This window comes from Malaclemys terrapin, chromosome 10, assembly GCF_027887155.1.
Source record: "Malaclemys terrapin pileata isolate rMalTer1 chromosome 10, rMalTer1.hap1, whole genome shotgun sequence".
Lineage (NCBI taxonomy): Eukaryota > Metazoa > Chordata > Testudines > Emydidae > Malaclemys > Malaclemys terrapin.
Window position 1 is genome coordinate 8,346,052 of NC_071514.1, and position 23,745 is coordinate 8,369,796.

General features: G+C 45.5%; 1 protein-coding gene across 3 annotated transcripts in view; it reads left to right on the plus strand.

Annotated features, from left to right (window-relative positions):
* The window catches only part of ADAMTS17 (ADAM metallopeptidase with thrombospondin type 1 motif 17), a 264,395-nt gene that overhangs the window by 159,997 nt on the left and 80,653 nt on the right, over positions 1-23,745 (plus strand). For 2 of the 3 annotated variants that reach the window (XM_054042918.1, XM_054042920.1), the window contains exons 14-17: positions 2,525-2,652; positions 12,934-13,054; positions 16,617-16,691; positions 22,568-22,648. In XM_054042918.1, the coding sequence (XP_053898893.1) occupies positions 2,525-2,652; positions 12,934-13,054; positions 16,617-16,691; positions 22,568-22,648 (405 nt within the window). The remainder of the gene's footprint in view (positions 1-2,524; positions 2,653-12,933; positions 13,055-16,616; positions 16,692-22,567; positions 22,649-23,745) is intronic. The other variant, XM_054042919.1, reaches the window with a different exon arrangement.

Genomic DNA, 23,745 nt, shown 5'->3' on the forward strand with positions numbered 1-23,745 from the left:
GGACACAGACTTCTGTTAGGGAGCCATTCGCAGAACAATATTCAGGATACTTGACCCATTTAGGTCACATGCTGCGCTAACATTTTTTATTCTGCTCTTGCCTTATTGCTGCAGGTGCCACATCAGTCTGGCTTTAGGAGCAGCCAGAAATCAGCTAGGGCACTTCTCTGGGCCAGCAGGGGCTGTGGGTGCTTTGGACACCCCATGTGAAAAACAGAGTGGAAGAACCCCCTGTTCTTGAGAGCCCCTCTGCAACCTGCACTCCCAGAGGTGTTGGCAAACCCCCAAGGGGGCTGCCTTCAGCAAGAGGGGAGGGATATTGCCATTCTTGGGCCTGATGGAAAATTAAGGAGGGAGGAGCTAAAAAACCAAAAGCTCTCTGCTGACTTGAGCAGGGTCGGTTCTGCTTTACAAAGGTGCAGGGGAGTATATGCTCAGACCCTCTGCCTGCCATACGGTTCCTAATGGACACTGGCATACCTCAATACATAATGGGGAGGATGGCTCATTTGAGCTAAGGCTGTGAATTAGAAATATTTCCCGCCACGTGGGTAGAGCAGGCACTCAGAGTTGTTCACAGCTGCGGGAACAGAGGCTGTCCAGAAACAACCAGACGGGCACTCCCCTATGCAGGCCAGTCCTTGTGCAGCTTTCACAGAAAATGATATCAAAATCCAGCTAGTGAGAAATTGCTTTGATTTGATGGGGTAAGGTGGGAAGCAAGGACTTTGAGCACTGATAGGACGCACCTGTGATGCCTCCCTAAAGCAAGACAGCCGGGCAGGGTGCAGGTTGGCTTGGCATTCTTGGAGTGCTGACAGGTCTGGTTTAAGTATATAAACAATTCCAAACCACGTTCTCCCATGTCTTGTCCTCTGGTTCCAAGCGTCCACACGGTGAAGGTTTCTTGAGCCTTTGAATAGAGACAGACCTCCACCACCCTCTGGCCAGCCCTGATTCTCCGTTGCGCTCAGACATACTAGAGAGATGGGCTGCAGCGAGGCAAGTTCGTAATTCAAAGGGAATTTAGAGCAGGAAGAGACCTGTACAAATGGCCTTAGTGTATCAAAGAACCTGGCCTCCCGTCTCGTAAATTGAACGCTACCGAGGTCTGGGGAGGATGCAGGCTTTGGTGTAGGCCAACACCGACATCACAATGTCAGTAGGTTCTTTCTCTGGGTATGTCTGTGCCACAGTCGTAGGCTGTGATTGCAGCTTGAATTGATGTACCCAGGCTAGCTCGGGTCCCAGAACAGTGAAACTATGGCAGCACAGACTTCAGTACTGGCTGTACAAACCCACCCGGCACCCTAGATAATTACTGCGCTGAAGTCACCCTGCAGCTTCCTTATTCCAGGATCCGAGCTAACTAGCTCGGGTGTGTCAGCTCGAGGTGCGGTCGCAGTATAGACATACCCTTCGGTACAGTCTGTGTGCAGCAGAGAGCAGGAGTGAGTTCTGGAAATCAAAACATCTCACTCTGCAAATGCATACCCACGAGAACCCTGGCACCTGCTGTTAATTATATAGTTTGAGCCTCTTAGTCCCTTATTAGTTATAATAAAAATATAATATATGGAGATATACCTAACTCATAGAGCTGGGAGGGACCCTGAAAGGTCAGAGTCCAGCCCCCTGCCTTCACTAGCAGGACCAAGTACTGATTTTTCCCCAGATCTCTAAGTGGCCCCCTCAAGGATTGAACTCACAACCCTGGGTTTAACAGGCCAATGCTCAAACCACTGAGCTATCCCTCCCCATAAATGTCTAAACATTTACCCCACAGTTCCCTCCAAAGTAAATGTCTAAACATACAATCTAATATATTCTTACTAGAATGGGCAAATAATGCTCATCTTTTTCCAACAATATATGTTTGCTTTCTAGCAAGCAAGTTTGCTGGCAGCAAAGCAAAATTTTAGCAAATATTTGTGCAAAATGAGTTTTAAATTTCTGAACACAAATGTGCTCACTGGAAACCTGGTTTCAAGAGTTACGCTCAGTCAAGAAACAGACACAAATCACACGATCGATGTGTCCATTTAGAACCAGCTTGAATTTTGTAAATGAAATGTTCACAGTGAGCTGCTTGTGTCCATTCTAGAGACCAAGGATTGTGCATTGGAATTACACAGGGAAAGATATAAGCCCAGTTGACAGAAAGAGAAGGAAAAATTGCTCAAGTAAGCTGCTCATTCGGCTCTAAAATGACAAGTATTGCCGATGATTCAAGTCTCCCATACCTCTCGCTTTTTAACCCCTTCTGCATCTTCAGATAAACAGTGCATCTTGGCGAGGTAGAATGATGGGCTTGAATGGAAACAATGGGTCAAGCAGCCTTAAAGCGGAGACCGTTAGAATCTGAGCCCGCTTAGCGTTATCGATAAATATGTACTTGTCAGCATAGAGTCCGTGTTACGGACTTACTATATTCATGCATCTTGTTCCATCAGACGTTCTGGTGCTCTGTCTAAATGCTGCTGTTGCTCCTGAATGAAGTTGCCGATCTTGTGTATTTTTTCAGATAAGCCGTGTGAACTCTTCTGCTCTCCTCTGGGGAAGGAGTCCCCTGCGTTGGTGGCAGACAGGGTTCTTGATGGTACTCCATGTGGGCCTTATGAGACTGACCTCTGCGTACATGGCAAGTGCCAGGTGGAGTAACTTTCTATTGTTTATTTTCCAAGTATATCTATTGTCCTGGGCTGCTGTGAGCTGTGTCGGTTGTTTATGATCAGCCAGCGTCACTGAGGGTGGCTCTGAGCCCGCCTGTGAAATAGCCACGTGGTTCTGTTTCGCAAAAGCAACTGCAAGGGTTTCCTAATCGCGTGTTTTGTTTGAAGAGCTGTGGTAAATTCCTGAGATATAAGACCATGTCACTGAACAGCTGGAGATGCTTTAGGATGTGATCCCATCCCATCTAGTCAACAGCTTGGTTGGGTTTGAAGGGACAGCTCGTGGGTCATCTGGTCTGTTTAACTCCTGCGTTTTGGCTGCTCGTTGGAGGAATCCGAAATGCCACTCGCGGGATTGAAATGGCCACTATCCTGTTGGATGTGTCTTATGTTGTTGACGTCACAACCCTTTTCAGCACGTCCACAAATACCAAGATGGGCTTACAAAGCAAATTGTTTATAAAGCCTCAGAAAATTGCAGGCATTGACCCAGAGGCACTGGGCTGGAGCACGGCCCAGCTCAGCATGCTTCAGTGCAAGGAAACTGCTGAGTGCAGAAGGGCTGAGAGAAGCTATCCTCAGCCCCATCCTATGCTTTGGGGGCTGCTGACCCATATGGCCAGCTTGTGCCTGGCTACTGCAGGCTGTGGATGGGAATAGTGGAAAAGCCCACTTCTCCCATCCAGTGCAATTTGGCTGTGCTTGAAATTCACTGGCCATGCCCTTAGCATGCCCATCCCCACCCCTGCCTCGTGTGGGGTATCAGGAATTGAAATAGGGTGTGGGAAGGGTAGTGATACTCTTCCAAACTCTGCCCAGAAAATAAGCTCCACCCACTTGAGGCACCAACGTGAGATGCCACTTTCAGTAGGTTCAAAATATGATCATTCATGCTCTGCTGGGCTCTTCGGACTTGACTTCCTCTTAGCGAGTTAGGCAGTGAGCAGTAGTGTGTCTCGAGCCCACTCGCTTCAGCTCCAAAACGAGCTGTCACTCGGAGCAGATTATGTAGCTCTTCATAGTGTGATCCTTTGCTTCCTGTCTTACCTGCTTTGATGAGCCGTCAAATTGGTAACAATGTAGGCTTTTAAAGTATCTTCATTGGACATTTGACTTAGGACCCACTTAAAGGAATGGGGCTAGTCCCACCTTTTGGAGCTGTTGTTTCAGGCTATTTGCAGGTGGTTTTCATTGCATTGGTTACACTCAGTTCACATTTTCTCACAACAATAACAGCTAGGAGTTGAGTGGTGGGTTTTCTTATATGAAAAACTGATATTAGGAAAAACTTTTTCACTAGGAGGTTGGTGAAGCACTGGAATGGGTTATCTAGGGAGGTGGTGGAATCTCCTTCCTTAGAGGTTTTTAAGGTCAGGCTTGACAAAGCCCTGGCTGGGATGATTTAGTTGGGAATTGGTCCTGCTTTGAGCAGGGGGTTGGACTAGATGACCTCCTGAGGTCCCTTCCAACCCTGATATTCTAGGATTCTGATATTCTGAAGACGAAGAAAGCAGCTGGGAGCGATGCAGATACAACGTACTACTGCGTACCAGCCAGAGTCTAGCCGTAATTAAATACCCACCACAATGTCTCCTCTGCAGTGTCCATGGGTCACAGAGTCCTTCCGTGTGGACCCTCCATCGTGGCAGAAACTCTGTGGTTCTTCTCTGTTTGGCCCATACGTGGGCTTGACAGTGCATTTGGGATTCTACTGTCAATTAACTGGGATAAGGGTGGTCTAGCCTTGTGGCTGGAGTGGGCAGCAGGCCTAGTGGCTGGAGTCAGTCCCCAGAGCCAGGGTTCAAAACCGGAGGACGGACTGGATACCAGAGCCAGGGGGTCGAGCTGGACTCAGTAGTCAGGAGCCGCAGCTGGGGGTCAAAACTGGAGGTCAGGAGCTTGACCAAACATGGTCTCAGGCAAGGAGGGGCTCGAGGGAGGGACAGGAAAGAGGCAAGGCTGGGTGCAAGGCAGGAGCAACAGGAACAAGGTAAAGCAGGCACAGTGGGGGTGTGAGTATTGAGAAGCCAGCGAGCTGCCGCTGTTGCTGGCTTAAGAGCTGGCCTGCTGGCCTCAGCAACCAGTCACATTGTGTGGCTAATCAGGCAGCTGCTGCAGACCAGATGTACTGATGAGACTGCCCGGAAAACAGCTCTGCTGCAGGCCCTGATTCCTGACATTGCCCCAGAAATTAGATTGGCAAAAGACCTGTTGAGTCATCCAGTCCGTCCCCAGCCAACGCTGGATTTTCCCTTCACATCATTCGCTGGTTTATCTGGTCTAGTTTTAAATGTGCCAAGTGATGGGGCTGGCACCTTTTCCTCAATCTGATACATCTGCTGGGACATCTCTCCTGATGTTTAGCCTACACCTGCCTTGACTTCAGCGGAGCTATGCTGATTTGTGCCAGCTGAAGATCTGGCACCGTAACCTCAGCACCAGTTCTAAGCTCGGTCATGTATTTCCTAAGACGTAGTGGTTAAGGGGCACAGCACCAGGTCATTCACAGGAGGAGCAGCTCCCCTGACTGCGCTCCCTTGTTCAACCGTTCTCTGCTCCCTGTACAGAAATGGGATAACCGCCTGGTGGCTTCTCCTCTCACTGCCACGTTTCGACCTTGCCATGTGGGTAGCACATGCAGGGAAGTTTCCTGCCTCTCTCTGCCAAACGGCCCTGAGAGGGACATATTTAACCCAGCCCTGCTCTTTTGCTCAGAGGAGGAATCAGTAACAGCGCCTTGCTAGGGAACCAGGCACGGGGGTTTATTTTCTCTATACATTAGTTCCCATGTGGTGCCCTTGACATAGGCAGGTTCATGGTACATCCCTATTACGGATTTTCTTCCCTTTCCAACCACCTCCAAAGAAATGCCATTAATAACCTTTTCTAGCAAGGCCAGCTGTGCACCTCCCAGATGCACGCCGATGACCACTGCACTGGCCTAGCCAGTGTCATACTTAAGGCTGCTCAAAATCAGCTGTGAATGCTAAATCAAGTGTCACGGCAAAGCACGTTTCCTTCTTTCCGGGAGTAGAAGCCTGCTCCCCTCCCAATGAAATTCTTTATGCGCACAGTCTTTTGGAGATGCATCATGAAAAGTGAATTACACTTCAGCTCGGGGGCAGCTGTCTTAAACTGTGCGGAGAGGTGATGACAGCTGCAGAACATTCAGTCCGTTTGCATCTGGCTCAGAGAAAATGCATAATGATGGATGCAACCCGGGAAGGCTATAAAGCCGCATGAACTCCTTTGTACTGGTCTTCTGTTTGAGTAGCTTAGTGTAGTGAATTGCTGAACATGACAGCACATCCCACTTAGAGGAGATACTCAGCTAACTAGCTGCCTGACAGAACAGTTTAGGGTGTGTATTAATTTACTGGTCACATACGGGTGTACAAAGCCTCGAAGCAGGCGTTACAGGGGACCTGGTGAGGATAGTAAGTGATGAAATGGAATGCAGGTGCTGCAGAGATGTATTTTTCATGCCGTGTAATGCCTCTGTAGTTAGAGGCTATAGATAGCAGGGATGGCACATTGCCAGTGTAATGTGCACATTTGCGGGAACCATTGTCTATTGGAATTCCTGGACTGTTCTTCTAAACAGCCCCTTTCCTTGTTTCCTTCAACGGTAAACTCTCCTAAACAAATCTCGTCTTTTCTGGCTGCAAAATGAATTCAGATAGAGTCAGCAAAGTTGCTCGCTATGGAGGAGTTTTTGAGACGGAGGGAGAACCACATCACATCCAATAAACCTCAAAGTATCCCAGCACCCTGTCACGGAGTTTGCGGGAGACAAGGCCCAGCACCCTCGGCTTCCTGCGATTTACCATGACTCTCAGCCAGCCAGTAGAACAGAAGGTTTATTTAGACGACAGGAACACAGTTCAAGGCAGGTCTTGCAGGTACAGACAACAGGACCCCCTCGGTCAGGTTCATCTTGGGGGGTCAGGGGAGGCCAGGAGGTCTGTCTGGCCTCCCCTCCATTTTCCCAGCCAGCTCTAAACTGAAAACTCTCCAGCCCCTCCTCTCCCTTTGTCTCTTTCCTGAGCCAGGAGGTCACCTGATCTCTTTGTACTTCGACACCTTTAGCTGGCACCTTTGCAGAGAAGGGGCCCAGGCCATTAGTTGCCAGGAAACAGGGTGTCGGCCATTCTCTGTGCAGACAGGATCACACTGGCCCCCTAGTGCTCTGCAACAATCCCACACCTCTAGAAGCTAGAGAAATGCATAGGGGAAACTGAGGCACTCACACAGCATTCAGCGAAAACATTAAGAAAATTCCCACTTCATCACACCCCCATTAGGAGTGAAAGCCTAAAATTCTGTTTTCATTTACATTTTATGAATGCAGTTGGCTTCCAGCTTCCTTTGATAGAGGCAAGTTGATTGGATTCAGATCTGAATAATGGAAAAGGAGAGTTTTTCTTGGTCAGTTTCACCAAAATTAAAGCCTTGGAAAAACTCCTTGTGAGATTGCCTGGCTTAGGGCTAACTAAAAACTTAGTAGTGACCTCAAGAGTTGGTCTTAAAACCGAAGCGAACAGTATAAAACAATGACTGTCTAGAAATGTTTTATAGCACTGATGAATGCATTTGCTAGCAATGTCTCTTTAGCAGACTACAGACGTTGTTCAGTGTGTATGCACGGATTTGCCATTTTCTGCTGGAAAATGCATTTAACCTGCTATTAAATGGAGTTCCTTATTGTCCTTGTGTTCTTGGCTGCTGCAAATCTGTACCTTTCTGGAGATCAGCAACAGTCTCAGGTGTCTGTAATCGTGAATAAAGTCAGTGTAAAACTGCAAACCTTGCAGGTGGTACCTAGCGCTCTAATTAGCTGGCTTTCACTGTCATACTTCAGGCTGTGTTGGAGATGAGAGTGTAACCCGAAGCTCAGATCGCTTTCATGTCATTACCTTTTTTTTTTTTTAAAGCAACAACAAATCTATCATGAAGATTCCATGAATTGTAGAATTCATAAGATTTTGGTCCTGTCTGAACTCTCTGCTCTGTGTATCCTTGCAGGAAATACAATAATGGCAGCTCTGCCATTCCTGAAGCATTTCAGTTGCTTGCTACCTTGGTCCTGCTGGTGTTAGCATAGTACCGATGGCAGACGCAATAGTAGGAAAGCCCTCAGATGTTACACAAGTGTGCCAAAGAGAAGAGATCAGAAATAATCTAGCAGCTCAGTTGTGGAGCACATGCATTTAGCTTTGGCCTCTCTCAAAGCACGTACTCCGTGCTTAGTAAGCTATCACAAGACTGAAGCTGACAATAAGGAGGAAAAGCTTTCTGATGGGGACTGGATATTGTACTTCAAGATGTTTTATAAGACCCTTTTGAAAACCAAATCCCGTACAGTGGAATATGGCGACAGATCAAGAGCAGCCTTTTCTGCGATTTAACAATTTATGATGTGAGGATGTTCGGGCTTTTCCACAGCCTTCTTGTAAAGTTGTTGCCATATCATGGATTCTCTTGCTTGCTAGCAAATCTGCAGTTTACTCGTTGATAATACACTGCTGCCTATGGGGCAGCAAATCTGTCTTAGAAGGACTTCTTTCAAATGATTGTTGTCGTAATGTGTTAAGGGCCAGTGCTAATTCCCCAGAAATGGAGACATTTTCAAAAATAGGGTTCTAAATTGCGCATGCAAAATAGGTTCATTTGGGCACAAAGGGCACATGCAAAATAGCTCATTGCCTGCACAAACTGGTGATGGGGAACACTTTGTGCACATCAGTACCCGTTCTTTTTGCATTCTGCATATTTTTGCTCATGCAATTAACTGTTTGCATCCTCATGCTTATTTTCCATGCAGGACTCGTGTTCTTGCATTTCAAACATTGCTCCCAAATGTTCCATCACAAGTAATTTTACACTGTGCAGCTACGTTTATGCCTGTCCTTCAGTTAATCTTACAGAGTGCACACGAAGTCTAGCATGCTTTATTTGGGACTGTTCTGTGACTTGCCTCAGACAGGCCAGGGCTCTGTGATAATGTAATCTGAAGACTAGAAAACAAACACACTGGTGCTCTTGGTGAACATAGAATAGAGACAAGGAGTAAGTATTTGTAGTGTCTAACTAAGCTTTTAAAGACCTACCACTTTTGAGTCTGCTGTAGATTTGCTGTGTTCCGCTACCGACTATTTTTCCATCAGTCCCACTGCCATTTACTGAATTGGGAAGTAGATGACTGAGGTTAGCTTGGAAAGACCACATGGGGCAAGTGAGTGACAACATGGCACCTCCCTTGGAGGCTTTCCTCTTTGCTTTATAATCTTTGGAGCTAGGCTTATCCTGCAAAGCAGCCATCTCGCATTCATATGCACTTCATCCAGAAGAAGTGAGGATCACGTTGAATCCCATTCTGGGGAGAAACTCTAGTGAATAAATAATTGTAGGCTGGGGGACCGCTAAGTGGGTAGGTGATACAGACACACAAAAATGCAGTCAATGGGTAAAGGTCAGTGTATCTAATTCAGAACAGGATGGGCATTGCCCACCTACCCTACCCCGAGGGCAGCTCCATGATTGAAGCAAACTTTGAAGGTCCAGAAAATGCTGCTGATGGTGCTGGCTGGAGCAACGTTTACTTTCCCCACAGACAGAGATGTTTTTTTTGTTGTTGTTGATTTCTACTCTTGTTTATAGCACCCCCATTTATTGTAAAACCCCAATGGAAGAGAAACGGAGTAATGTTCAAACGAGCTATCAGAGTAGCATCCTCGGGTAGCTTCTATTCACGGAGCGCAGCAGAAGCCCATAACCCACTACACTGCCTGCTGCTGTGTTTTCCGTAAAGAAACGAGACTTCTCTTAACCTCCAGTCTGACATCACCTCCTCACCTGTGTACATTCCCGTTTCATATGTCCCATCCCTTGAACTATAAATGGACACTGGATATTACGGAGAAAAGTTGGCAATGTACATGAGTCTGGCATAACCAGAATGTTCCGTACATGATTAATTTGCAGACTGGCACATGTTGCATCAATATTTATAGTTGGTCCATTGAGACAGCTCGTTTAGCTCCGCATCTGGGAAGCATTACAATTCTGTGAACATACAATGTCAGGTCTGACACTGGGTTGGGTGTACAGAACAATAATAATTGTATTTATATAGCAAAACACACACACTCAGAGGCTCTTGTACAGCCATTCAAAATACAAATAAAATCATTGTTAAAACAATACCCCAATAATATGCAAACCAGACCACGTGCTTAGGAATCCAAATGCTATGGTATCACTAAAAAGGAGAGGGGAAGGTTCCTATGTAAGGGCCAACATTGAAACTGAAAATACCCCCCCATCAAGTATATTTTCCGATGTTTAATTATTTAAAAAGGGGAGGGAGGAGTGGACCAAGATGCCTGCTCAAAGAGAATGAGTTCCATGCTATATGGCTCACTCAACAAAGGCATAAGGAGTGATGGATTACTCCTAAACATGGGTGGTGTCAAAGCACAACATCCACCAGGAGTCTCGTCAAGGGGCCTAATATAGCCAGGTGCCCATCCCATAGGGTTTTAAACCCCATTTTAAAATCAGCTGGCAACCGCTCCCATGTCAAGGCACTTTTTTTTTATAGGGGGCCTCCATCATATTCCCTGTACAAAGTGATAATAACAGTACCACAGCCACACCTCTGGCTTTCAACAACCAATTTGGGCAGGAGCCAGAACCACTGGGCAAAGTCCAGAGTCCATCACTTCAAGGAAGTCCTGTACTGTGCTGATGTCAGCGTGCACAATGAAATCCCCACGGGCAAGAATCCCGAGGGCTTCAAGAGCAGGGCTGATACTGGAGAAGTCAACCATGAGGTCTTCCAGATGAGCCGATGGTATTTACACCAGCATTACCATCCATTTTTGTCCTCCCCAAGAAATACAGAAGACATCCAGGTGCCTGAGTACACTCTTCTCCAGCGGGGACCATCTTGTGCATTGCATACAGAGTAAAAACATGCCAAAGTTACTTCCTTTCCTTTTTATTTCTCTCTCAGATTGGTGGGATCATAGAGTATCCAGCCACAATGAAATGAACCAGCAGTATCATCCAACCCTAGAGTGCTCCATAGCTTCTGTCAAAGCTTAAGATACATGCTGCCAATTAAGAGCCCACTTCTGCAAACACCTTTGAGAGATTCTTCATTCCCATTTATAGTGACATTGGTTCTGTTTTTGCTTCTTTTATTTTGTTTTTAAATGCAACGATAAGGGTGGATTTTTTTCAAAAGCATTGAAATGATTTAGGAGCAGAAATCCCATCAAGACTCAGTGTGACTTTTGCCTCTTTTAGCAATACCACTCTAAATTCTTAACATAAGCCATTTCACAATAAAAAAGATTCAGTCCTCTTTTATTTTGGAAGCAGTTTGCAAGCATGGGGAAGGAACAGTAAACAGCAAGGCCTATAATATTCATACAGATGAAGAAAGTGCTTCTATGTTTTTTTTCTCTTATAAAGTAATGAGAATGCAGAAATTTTCATTCTGAAGCCAAAAAATGCTTTATGCTCTTTTTAAAAAATTCTGCTTTTTAAGCAACAGTTTACAAGATCAAATCCCAAGTGGTTTGTGATTCCCAGGTGTAGCAGAGAATGTTTGTATCGTTGAGATGGCAGACGCTTTTCAAAGCTGCAAGAGGTTTGGGGGCTGCGAGTGTAGTCTCCACTTGCTACAGGACGATGCTTGTATGTTGCTCTGGTGAAGGAGGGAGGGAGCCGTTCGTTCGTTAAATCCTCCAGCAAGAGCCTGGTGGGAAGCAATGCTGTTTGACACATTCCTCTTTTCTGCATGAGTGAAAGACAGAAACCCATAAAATTACTTTATCAGCTTTGCACTTTATGATGTGTTGGACACGCCCACTCCCACCCTCTGTGCTATCAGACCTGTGGAGCATACAAATCGAGAGGTGTCTGAAATCACAGCAAAATGAGGTAGTCAGTGTGTGGGAAATGGTTTGCCTGTTGCCCAAGAAACACGATTTGCTTCCAGTAGAGCCGCTCCTCACCCTTTTTGTCCGTGGCCATGATGAAGCTGTTGTTGCACCTTTTTGTTTTTCGGGAGATCTTGAGTGTCTCTCTAATGGATGTTGTCATTAACATGCGCATCACATATGCCTTATACTGCAGGGTAGCACCTAACCGTGTGTGTCCAGTGTTTTCTGATTTGCAGGGCAACTCATGCCATAAAAATGTGCCCATTAGACTAGAGGTGGGTTGGGTCCCATCTGATAGTTTGTTGACTGTACTCCAGAGGTGGGATTTTTCTAAGCGGTCAGCGTTGGCCTAACTCTGCTCCCTTTGAAGTGATTGGTCAAACTCACAGAAATCCAGGTACATCCCTACTCCAAACATGTCTCTGACATAGTGAGAGCCTGGCTACTCTAAGATTTCATCCTTTCCTTGACATGGCAGTACTCCGAAGAAGTGGGCTGTAGTCCACGAAAGCTTATGCTCTAATAAATTTGTTAGTCTCTAAGGTGCCACAAGTACTCCTGTTCTTCTTTTTGCGGATACAGACTAACACGGCTGTTACTCTGAAACATGGCAGTACTTGTATTCGCGGCTCCCATTGGCCTGGAGCAACGAACCGCGGCCAGTGGGAGCTGCGATCGGCCGGACCTGCGGACGCGGCAGGTAAACAAACTGGCCCGGCCCGCCAGGGGTTTTCCCTACACAAGCGGCATCCCAAGTTTGGGAAATGCTGGGTTAAGGCATAAAACTGGAACTCAGGATACCTGGATTCTGTTCCTAGCTCTGCCTTAAGCTTCCAGTGTGAATCTGGGCAAGTCACGGAACCTCTCAATGCCTTTCTTTTCCCATTTCCAAAATGGGACTCCTGGAATATACTTGTTTCACAAGGGTATTACGAAGCTTAATTAATATTTGTAAAGTTATTTGAGAACCTCACATGGAAGCTGCTATAAAATACAGAGTATCCTTGTAATCTGTTAATATTTAAACACGTTAGTGCAAATCACCAATGTGCTTTGGATAGCGAGGGTTTTATGATGCTGCTTACAACAGTGAAGCTTTTTATAACATGGTTTGTGCATTTGCTATTGAACGAGTGTGTTTTGCTGACTAACCAATCCAATGTCGTACTGACTGAATGCTCTCCTGACTCACAACATTCTTTTTCCTGTTCAGTTTTTCAATCAAATGTTATCCGGGGCTCAGCCCAGTTTAGAGACATTTTAGCCTTGCAAATGAAATAACGAGGGCCTCTGGTTGTTGTCATTAGAAAATCGGCTGCGATGGGATCATTGGCTCAGCTGCCAAAGAGGATCGTTGTGGAATCTGCAATGGAGATGGCAAAACCTGTAAAGTGGTGAAAGGAGACTTCAACCACACCAAGGGGATGGGTGAGTCGCATTCTGCAAAAGCGCTCTGCCTTCGTCTGAACTGCTTAGCATCTAGGAGTTAGAGAGCTAGCGACAACTCTTGTCCTTTGTGTGACTCGCCTACTTTTAATGTGGCGCCTGATCAAACAGCCATTGTACATTTAAAAAAAGATATAAAATGAATATTTTTAGAGGTTGATACACAGGGAGCGTTATGGCTGTCCATGAGATTCGGCTCTCGCTGACACTGATATAAGTTAGGGGTGAGAGTAGCTACAGTGTTCACAGTGGAATTACTCTAATTGACGCTAGTATTTCTGACCCAATTTGTTGCCCAGAAGAAATCTGCGAAAATGTTTGAGACTGAATCAGTGAATAGCTGTACAAGAATAAGATGGTCAATTCTTTAGTTATTAACGATGCCTAATCTTATCGCTCAGTTTTTTCAGAATAAGTGTTTAACCTATAAGAGTTCCTACAAGGGTCCAATCCTGAGAGGTGATGAGTCCCTCTTGAGAAGGGGAGTTGAAGATGCTCAGGGCTTCACAGGGTCAGGCCCGTTGGCGCTGTATAACACCTTTTGCCGTTCAGTTTCCTTAACCACGTTCCAGTTTTATTAAAGAACTGGTTCAACGGTGGAATTCCATCTGCAGCCTCTTCCTGTTTGCCAAGATTGGCCATTGCCTCCTTACTGAGCTCAAAGAAGTCACGCTGTGCAGTTCCTGTTGAATGTTACAGGTACTTTTGATGTGAAATCAGAGAGAAAAAATCATGATAATCATAATGTCTCCTCCTGTGGGAGGGACAGCTGATTTCGGTATTTAGACTGAGAGCCCCTGTGTACGTCCCGGATGATTCATGTAATGCTAAGGATATCTCCGCTTCAGCTAAACCAGGGGACCCTACTCTCCGAGTATTTATACTGACTTCACAGCAGCAACAGAGAAGCATTGGAATAAGACTGTTTTCGATCAAGCTCAAGCTGTCCCCTCTGGTTTTGCACGCCCATTGTGTGTGAATTAGCCGTTCTTCCTTAGTCACTGTTCCACACTTAGGAGAGACCTGTTGCCGTTCATCCTGGTCAAGCAAATTGCAGGGGAAATTTAGACTTAGGACCCACTGCAGGAGGGAGGAAGTATTTAGGCAAAACGACCGATATTTAAATGAATGTTGCCATCTCCGCATGTAGAGAAGCAAAAGCAAAGCACATTCAACATGTGCTGTTTTGGGACTCAGTTGAGCAAAGCAGTTAAAGATGTCCTTGGAGCACATGCTTGAGTTCCATTGAATTCATTATTAAAGTTAAGTGTGTGCTCTACTGCGTTGCTAAATCAGGGCTTCAAAGCTGGTCTCTGATTCTCTTTTCTAATTTCTACTACCTCCTTCCCATACTTTATCTGTGAAGGCAGCTAAGATCTACCACCACCTCTGAGGTGCAGGTGGAATTGGCAAACTTCAGTAATACTTTCTGGAGTTCATTTGTGCACTTCCATTGTCAGGCCGATCTGTCATATGATTTCCGGCTTGCAGTTTTTACTGCTCTGACTGTTGTGTTCCGTTTAGCTTCTAGCTGTTGGTAGTGAGAAGTTTGTATCTTGGCTGTGCAAGACTAAGGAAAAGATTTGCCTTGGTTAACTTTATTGGCATGCACTTGTGCTTTGAGAATAGGGCTCTCAGAGCATGTCACAAAATATTGCACGCAACTTCTGCAGTTAAAAAGGAACAGCATTGGTGGTATAATTGTGCCATACCTCCTATGTCTGTGTTGGAAATGTATGTTACATTGCTAAGGGATGTCTTCACTACCCACCGGATCAGTGGGCAGCGATTGATCCAGCGGGGATCGATTTATTGCGTCTAGTCTAGACGCGATAAATCGACCCCCGAGCGCTCTCCCGTCAACTCCTGTACTCCATCACGGCGAGAGGCTCAGGCAGAGTCGACAAGGGAGCGGCAGCAGTCGACTCATCGCGGTGAAGATACCACAGTAAGTCGATCTAAGTACGTCGGCTTCAGCTACGTTATTCACGTAGCTGAAGTTGCATAACTTAGATCGATTTCCCCCTCCCCTCCCCCCCAGTGTAGACCAAGGCTAAATCTATAGCTGATGCCAGTGGTGAAACCACTGCTCCATCTTCTACAGCAGTTCCCGATCTGAATATCAACAAATGTATGCCTCGTTTACAGTTTCACTGCTTCTCTAATGTCTCCTGCAGGAAATGGGAATTGCGCCCTGGTCGTTTTAGTTGGGAAAAACATTCTCCATTCCTGTAGTAGCAGTGCTAGCTGGAAATAAGTGTATCTCGTAGATGTTTTTGAAGGGAAACCTATCTTTGTTATTTACGGATCAAAATCACCATGAAACATCATGCAACAAAAAGACTTGACCCAGATAGATGACAACCTTCTGGGTCCCTGCCAGAATTTAAAAGTGGTATACGCCTGTTTTCAGTTAGGTGGGCTGCTCTCGATACATTCAGTGACTTTTCCCCATGGCAGATCTGTAGGGACTGAACCTTTTCTGCTGATTGTCAACCAGATGAGTACAGCAGGGGTTCCCCCATCTCTAGAGACAGGGCAGATGCGACCGTACCCAGACGGTATGTTGAGCGTTAATATTATAATATACAAGCCTTTATTGCACCCTCATTCTTTACTGAATATCTGGAGCCAGATGAGAGAGAGAGACACATCGATCCTATCTAAAATGTTGCTTCATCATTCAAAATACTTCATTTGCCCATCTTGCATAGTTGTATAAAGGCTGGAAAAATCCTTATTTATACTATGTCCTGACACAAAGACTAGCTGCAGTTTTTTTTCTGAAAAATAGTAGATTAAAACACTGTGTGAAAAATAACCCAAAATAGTTTTGCTATTTATTCTCTCTCTGCTTTTACACTTCTCTCAGCATAGACAGTGAAATTAGACATGTTGGTTTCACTTATGGGTCCAGACCCCGATTCCGCTTACATGTTATGCCCTGTGAGTTAATCTGTGGTGTTCAGTGGGACTTTTCATGTGCAGAAGTGTTTTGCGGGACCAGGACCTTAGTCAGTTTCACGTTCTGTGTCTCATGCACTGGCACAAAGTGTTCAGGTTGCAAACACCACAAGGAAACATGTATTTGTTTAAGAAAATATCTATGGATTTTCTTAAAAAATCAGCGTTTTAATGATGTTTAAAATCCAAGATTTTACAAAGCCTAAATTTGAAGCCTAATGTGACTAAGCAGCATGAGTCCCGATAGCAGAATCAGGGCCTGGATAGTGAAATCATTCCCGAAGAGAGGGGCAGATCTCCCATTGACTTGCTTTGATTAGGGTCAAGCCCAAAGCCCCTGTGTTAAGTGTGTCGATTTATGATTTCAGAAGAGAATAGCTGTGAAATGTCAAGACGTTGGTTGTTAAGAAGTATCAGTTTGAGAATTGCACCTACAACGTTTGGGCCAGATCCTGCAGCTGCTGTGCACGTGGGACTCCACTGACTGCAGGATCGGTCCCTGTATGTCCTGTGATTGCAGACATGCTGTCGAGCTCTATTAACTGGACTAAACCCATGCCAACTCCTTTCTGTTTCTCAGTAACCAATAGTCATTGTAAGAAGGTTTCCACGTGTGTGATGGCAAAGGCAAAGGCTGTTCCCAAGTGTTTCTCGTGTAAGATGCCTGAATGCTGTGTGTGGTGTCATTGGGTAGCTGTGGTTGGGTGTTGGTTTTCTGTCCTCCTCCTCCTGGTTGGATTGGGTGGGGAGACTTCATCGTATAAAAAGCCATGGATACCCTTTAAAGCCTTCTACATTCAGCATGACTAGCCTGAATTGGAGAAACAGCATGTGGGTCCTTGGCCTTTGAAAGGAGCTGCCTAGCCACCAGAAGACCATGTTTGTCAGCCCATGATCAAGTCCTGCCCCTGTTTCTTCTCTTCCAGCCCATCTCTGTAGTGCCACCGAGTTTTCAGAGGTTCTGCACACTGTACCTGTCTCAGTACTATGCCTGTTGGTCCTTCTGTTTTCTGGGAACTAAATCCCCCCCCCCCCCCCAAAACCCCACAAACTTTGTTTTAAAATTCATCTCTGACCTTCTGACATCATCCCCAAATCGTGTTCAGAATCATGTTCTGCACTTACGCCAGATCCTCAGTAATGTAGACTGGGAGCCAATGGAGCTATACTGATTTACACCGGCTAGTGGTCTGGCCCTTCCCTTCCTCCTTGTAAGATTCCCATCCAGACTCCAATGCCGTACAGATAACGCTTAGAGACCTGCCACATGAGTCATTTTTTCATGGGTGCATCTGTATTGCTCTTCCCTGGCCATGGGAAGATTTGAACGGATGCCCTCTGTCTTGTGACCCAAAAGAGAAGCTGCAGTTGTTTGGCTTACGTTTTAAGTCCGTACTCCAGATGGCAGTAAATAATTAAATGAACTAGGCAAATTGCTATAACAATAACTTTTCTTCATGAGCAGTTTCTGTTTTTAATATGGTGAAGAAATCAAACGCTTTATGCAGAATTGTAACCTTGACAGTAGTGCATTTAAAATAAAAAGGAAATTGAGAGATGGTGCTTTAAGCCTGGGAATGTTCTTCTCTCAGCACATGCAAGAAAATTCTGTTAATAGGATAAATGGGCAGGTGATGAAAGGCAGACAGAAACGCAGGGCAGTGGGTGACTTACCAGTCGGCTGTCCTTTATAGGAATCATTACCACCAAATTGACACTCAATAGCAATATCAGGAGGCTTTGAAATCTGTCCATGGCTTCACGATGAAATGATTTTCCTCCAGGCTAGCTACCCCATGGCTGGAAGTAAACAGTGGTGGGTAGGTACCTGCAATTGGTAATCACCAGGATTCTCATGCACGCAAGAAGATAAACTAGTCAATTGTCTTTTATTTTCTGATCAGCAACAAGAATTACATTCCGTACAAAATCTAGCTAGAGGGACAGTGGAATACAGAGAGGATCAGTAATGAGGGTGCGGAGGTTGTCACCTGTAGGCCAACAGATGGAATTCAGCCCCGACCGATAGTGAGGGCAAGTCATGAGCATCTTCTGACTGCTCAAAAAACGAGCTCTTAAGTCTCAGTGCAGCGTCTAATGGATACGTTTCCAAAGCACCCCCACAGTAGGTACTGATTGGCACTCTTGGCAATGGGAGCAAGGACTGAAAGAGCTATGGAGACTGCCCTTGCCACCCCAGGACAGTGGGGATGTCTGTGCGGTACATGTTCAGCAGATAACTAGAGGAGTCCAGTCTTTACAGCTCTCAACTTGAGACCTTGCAGCAGAACATAATCCAAAAGTTGGGATCGTGCAGCAGTGTGGGTTTTGTTCTACCCATACTGTGATACACCCCTAGTAGGAAGATACAAAGGTACATTGCATAGAGATCAGCACTTGCAGCCATGGGGTAACATCTCCTCTACCCGAGAGTTCGTCTTCCAGTAACATCCAAACCAGTTTTGTAGTAATTCAGTTCCACGTTGAAATTCGTGCTAACCTCTCTCCTCTCTGGGACTAATAACCCTGCCTAACAGTGGGTTCTCCTGTTTGAGCCTGCTTTCCTCTTGCAAATCTCTCCAGTGTTTAAGTGAAGCTACAGTAGCCACCATACATGTATTAATCTGCTTGATGACAAAGCCACCTCTTGGTTCTGGTATCTCTCCTAATACAAGTTCACCATAGAACATGTATCTAGGACTCACTTCAATCACAGCCTTACGTTCCTGGGACACTGATGTAACGCAGATTATCCAGAAAGATTGTTGCATGCCAAAATAGCTGTTCCCAAGGTGGAGTACAGTACATACAGCTCTAGAAATGACGAAATAATGAAATTCTCCGGTTATACTTTCCAACCTTTATCTTAAAAGTCTGACTTTTTGGATGAAATAACTAGAACCACTGCCTGATTGTTGCCAGATCTCATCAGTCTTTAAGCAGCTCCTCACCTAAACAGAATTTTAACTCAACCGTGCAGACCCCAGCATTGCAAACAGTTACCCCCAAGTTACCTAACAGATCTTTGACAGTCTTTTGACTCTGGACCAACATTGGCTTAATATCTAATGCTTGATAATCTTTCTGGGAATCTGCAGTTTACCATTTGTGATAGAAAACATGCCTCGAAAACTATGGGGCAACATTCTCCAATATTGGGATTATAATCCCTTGAGCAACAGCATGTCACTAGCTCTAAAGCCCGGCTGGGAGCAATCTGAGTTTATATTTATGGTGAGTTTGCATGTAGGGTGTATTTAATGCATTTGCAGTAGGATTTTGATCCCTGATTTACACCGTATGCTGGCTAAGAGCTACAAATGCTTTCTATGGGACATGCCCAAGGAACCTACTCTGTCCCCTGAAAGAACATTTCAAAACTATGCAAGCCTAGACCGGCACTACTTGGTTCCCTAAAGAAAACAAAATGTTAATAGTTGGTTCTGTGTCACCCAATCTCAGAGGGCAAGTACAGTAAGGTGTGTTTTTGTTGTTTTTATTAGGAGCTGTGAATACAACCCCTGGTGCCATCAGTCAGGATTAGAAATTACATGAGGAGAAAAATCTGGTATCAGACCAAACTAAATAGTCTCCAGAACTAATACCCTGTTAATATCTTAAACTCCGCTATTTAACATTTCAAAAGTAATGTACAAGGCAGCGTTTACACACGGTATTTTCTCGCACCGCAGTGGTGAAATGAGAGCATATTTGTGGCACTAACAGAACCTCAAGAGTAACGCCATGCCTCTCACACTGCAAAAACAGCAGGACGCGGGCCAGGCTACCACTGCCTCAGGGGTCCGCTCTGAAGCCCAGTGAAATCAGTGAGAGCCTTTCCATTAACGTCAGTGGTTTTTTGGATCTGGTCATGGAAGAAGGTAGTTCTGAACCTTTGATTTAAAAAATAATTATCATCCTCCACAGTAAATACATCAACAAATACGTGATACTTGGGCATGTTCCAAAGTGGCTTCCTAACATGGTGGCCAGGTGTGTTTCTAGGGTCCATTTACAGTGACATGTTGTCATTAATCACTCTGCTGTATGTTCGTGTCTGATCGTAATGGTTGGGTTTGAATGCAGATGCATGGGGTGCAACAAGGGATGTTTGGCATTTTAGAATGTGCTGCTCTTAATGTAATTTATCTCAACCAACAAAAAAACAACTCCCAGTAGGATCCAGGCTAATGTCCAACATCTGTTTTCTTTGATTTTTATAGATTTCACAATTGCCATAAAAGTCAAACCCTGAAGTAGCGAGTATTACTGATGGAGCATGCTTTGTAATTAGCAGAATGGGGAATTCATCAGCCTGACATGAGGGGAGGTTCTTTGTTCAGAATCCTGTTTTCCCTTTATTTTGATTCTCCCTGCAAAGGATGATTGACTGGCTTTTGGAAGTAACCTGAGCAGGGGAGAAGAAAACAAGAGAGATGATGCTCCTGGGTGGGGGGCAAAAGGAAAAGGACCTGAGCTGAGGGGAGCGAGGAGAGGTGGTAAAATGGCAATACAAATTAGTGTAATGTACCAGAACAATAGGGGCTACCTTAAAAAGATGAGAGGCTAAGGAGAGAGATAGTTGTCATTGGCCAAATCATCTCCCAACCCAACACCAACACCCCAGTGAGAATGTTTTGTACAGGTGATCTAAAAAGGGTTGGGAGTGGGAAGGAATCCATGTGTCCCATTAATCTGGTGGCTATGCAGCTGCGTCATTGACACGACTGTGGTAGGCTAAGCCCATGGGCTGAGGCCCCTGTGTGAACCCTTAAGTGAAAGGCTTTCAGGCAGGGGTTAGGTGTGTGGGATCTATATAATGATGGATTCACTAGCCACATCCAGGCCACATCCCAGGGTACAGCCTCCACAGTCCATGCAGCCACACAGAGAGAGGCCCTTTGTTCTGCAGTGTGTCACTCTCTCTCCCTTGCTCTCAGTCCAGTACAAAGCAGAACCACGGCAGTTCAGCCGCATTTACCCTTAAAAAACCAAAGTACTGCTGAATGCTAAAGGAACAGTCCCAAACCCTACTCTTACACTAGTGATTCTCCAGCTTCGGCCTATTTGTATAGGGGCAGGTCTGGTATAGGGCCATATCACTTAGCACATATAACAAAAAAGGGAAGGTAAAGCATGCAGAATAAACTATTAGTGTTTTAAAAGAAAAGGTGGGAAGGGGGAGGAACCAAGTTACACACTGAAAAATAAACCGTCTGGCCAATTAAAAAGAATCAAATCCTAGTCACGATGGTTTCCAAGATAGTCTCATTGCTTCATATTTGACACAGGTATTAGTAGGTAGTTTGCTTTTGGCCTATCACTTAGACCAGGGGTCGGCAACATTTGGCTCGCTGGGGTAAGCACCCTGGCGGGCCGGGCCAGTTTTATTTACCTGCTGACGCGGCAGGTTCGGCCGATCGCGGCCCCCACTGGCCGCGGTTCGCCGTCCCAGGCCAATGGGGGCGGCGAGAAGCCGCGGCCAGCACATCGCTCATCCACGCCGCTTCTCGCCGGCCCCATTGGCCCGGGACAGCGAAAATAAATAGGTAAATAAAACTGGCCCGGCCCGCCAGGGTGCTTACCCTGGCGAGCCGCGTGCCGAACGTTGCCGACCCCTGACTTAGACTAAAGATAGGGCTGAGCCTCTAAGTTTGGAGCAGAACCCACACACGAATGACTCCAAAGGTCAAGAGGTCCCGTGTGTTAAGGTTTTGGTTTTTGTCCATCTCTGAATTGAACCATAACATTTTTGAGGGGGTTTTAAAAGCAATAAATAAACCACATGTAACTTACAAGTATCATTTGAAGGAGATCAGTCCTACAGATTTATGTTTTTTTAACTATCCTGTAGAATTAAATCCTGGTTGTAGAATTCTGCAGCTTGGTTTAAAAGTTCTAAAGGAAGGAGATGGTAGTCTATTAAATTATATAGGACTGTTTCATAGGGACTGACATGCCAGTGAAAGCAAATAGATTTATACCAGTTTTCATCATTGACTCCTGCAATGTTTTAGTTTTAGCAGTCTCCCAAATAGCTCATTCTTTTCCTTAAAAATATGAATGATAATGCAGGTTATATCCCAAAGAAAGCATTTTCATAACAGCTAACACAAATGTGTTCATTTCGAAGCACTGACACTTCTGTTCCTATGATGTGCATTGTAACTACTGGCAAGCACACCCTTGCTTCAGCTTCCAGTAGGATCCTAACGTATTCCGGTAGATGCCACACATGAACAAAAATGATGCACGGGAACAGATTTAATAGAACCAACCACAAGCCAGAAGAGTTGCAATTAAGGATGTGTACACACATTTCCCCCTCTCCTCAAGCTGTAATGATTTGCCCTTGCTACGCAAGTCACCGCATTGAAACCTGGCTGCCAAAACAGCTACTACCTTTCAAGTGTTTCCCAACCATTACAAAAGCTGGAGCGGAGTTGATTTTTTGGGGGATGATACTAAATTACAGAATGCCTCTGGCTGGTCGTGGGAGACTCTCATCCATGTGACCTTTTGTTGCCCTAGGTTATATTGAAGCAGCTGTGATCCCTGCGGGTGCTCGACGGATCCGAGTGGTGGAGGATAAACCTGCCCACAGTTTTCTGGGTAAAAAAAGAAAAATGCTTTGATTCTAAACTCAGTGTATGCTTTTGTCTAAATGATCAATAGGAGTAGTTAGGCCAAAGGTTCATCGTTTGCAGGAATTGGCTGCTAACGTTTCTTTCTTATTGCGATGTCTCACCCTTTCTGTGGCGGTTTGCTCAGCGTGTTAATATCGGACAGCAGTAGGGTGCTATTCACTCCCGAAGGAATCCCAGAGCATTTTTACATGCGTAGACGAGTCCCTGACATGCACTTTGCTCTGGGGTGGAACAGAGGAGCTGTCTAATAGCACACAACAACACTGTGCAACAGTTTAGGGGGAGGAGTAAGGAAGAATGTGGTGTTCAGATGAAACAGCCGCCATTTGGGTAGGAAGAGCATAGCACCCAGTTCAAACCAGGAGTGAGGCAGGACAATGCAGCTGACTTCCCCCAACACACTTACCATGCTGCCCGGGCCACTTCCTGCAGTACTAGGTTGTCATTTTGCTTTACATCCAAGACCCAGCCCTGCTTAGCCTGTAATGAGCTCACAGCCTGAGATGGGCTGGCTGCAGCCATCGATCCAGTGCTTATGTTATTTACTCTGAATTTCTGTGAGGCAGCCAACTGAAATACTGGGCTTAGTCCTCCCCTCGTTTAAACCCCTGCCGTCCCGCTGAAGTCAGTGGCATTGCACCTGTGGAAGGGAAAGGAGGATCTGGCCCTGGGGGAGCCCCAGATATTGTAGTTTGGTCTATTACAGGGTCAGCAAATTTATTATAAAATGATTAACCCCTACAGTTATGGCTGTGTAGCGTCCTTGTAAATTATAGCTAGCTATAGGTAGGTACCCTATCGTTACATCTACAATGGTACATGTATGGCCCCACCCTCATAGTATCATCCTTGTATCACCAACTTTAATGAATTTATCCTCAGAACATCCCTGTGAGGTAAGGAAGTGTTGCAATCCCCATTGGACAGACGGAGAACTGAGGAACAGAAAGACGAAGTGGCAGAGTAGGGAATTTAATCCAAATTCCCTGGCTAGCACCCTAATCACCGGACCATCCTTCCTCTCATCCAAACATGTAGATAGATGCATGGCCACATAGAAAC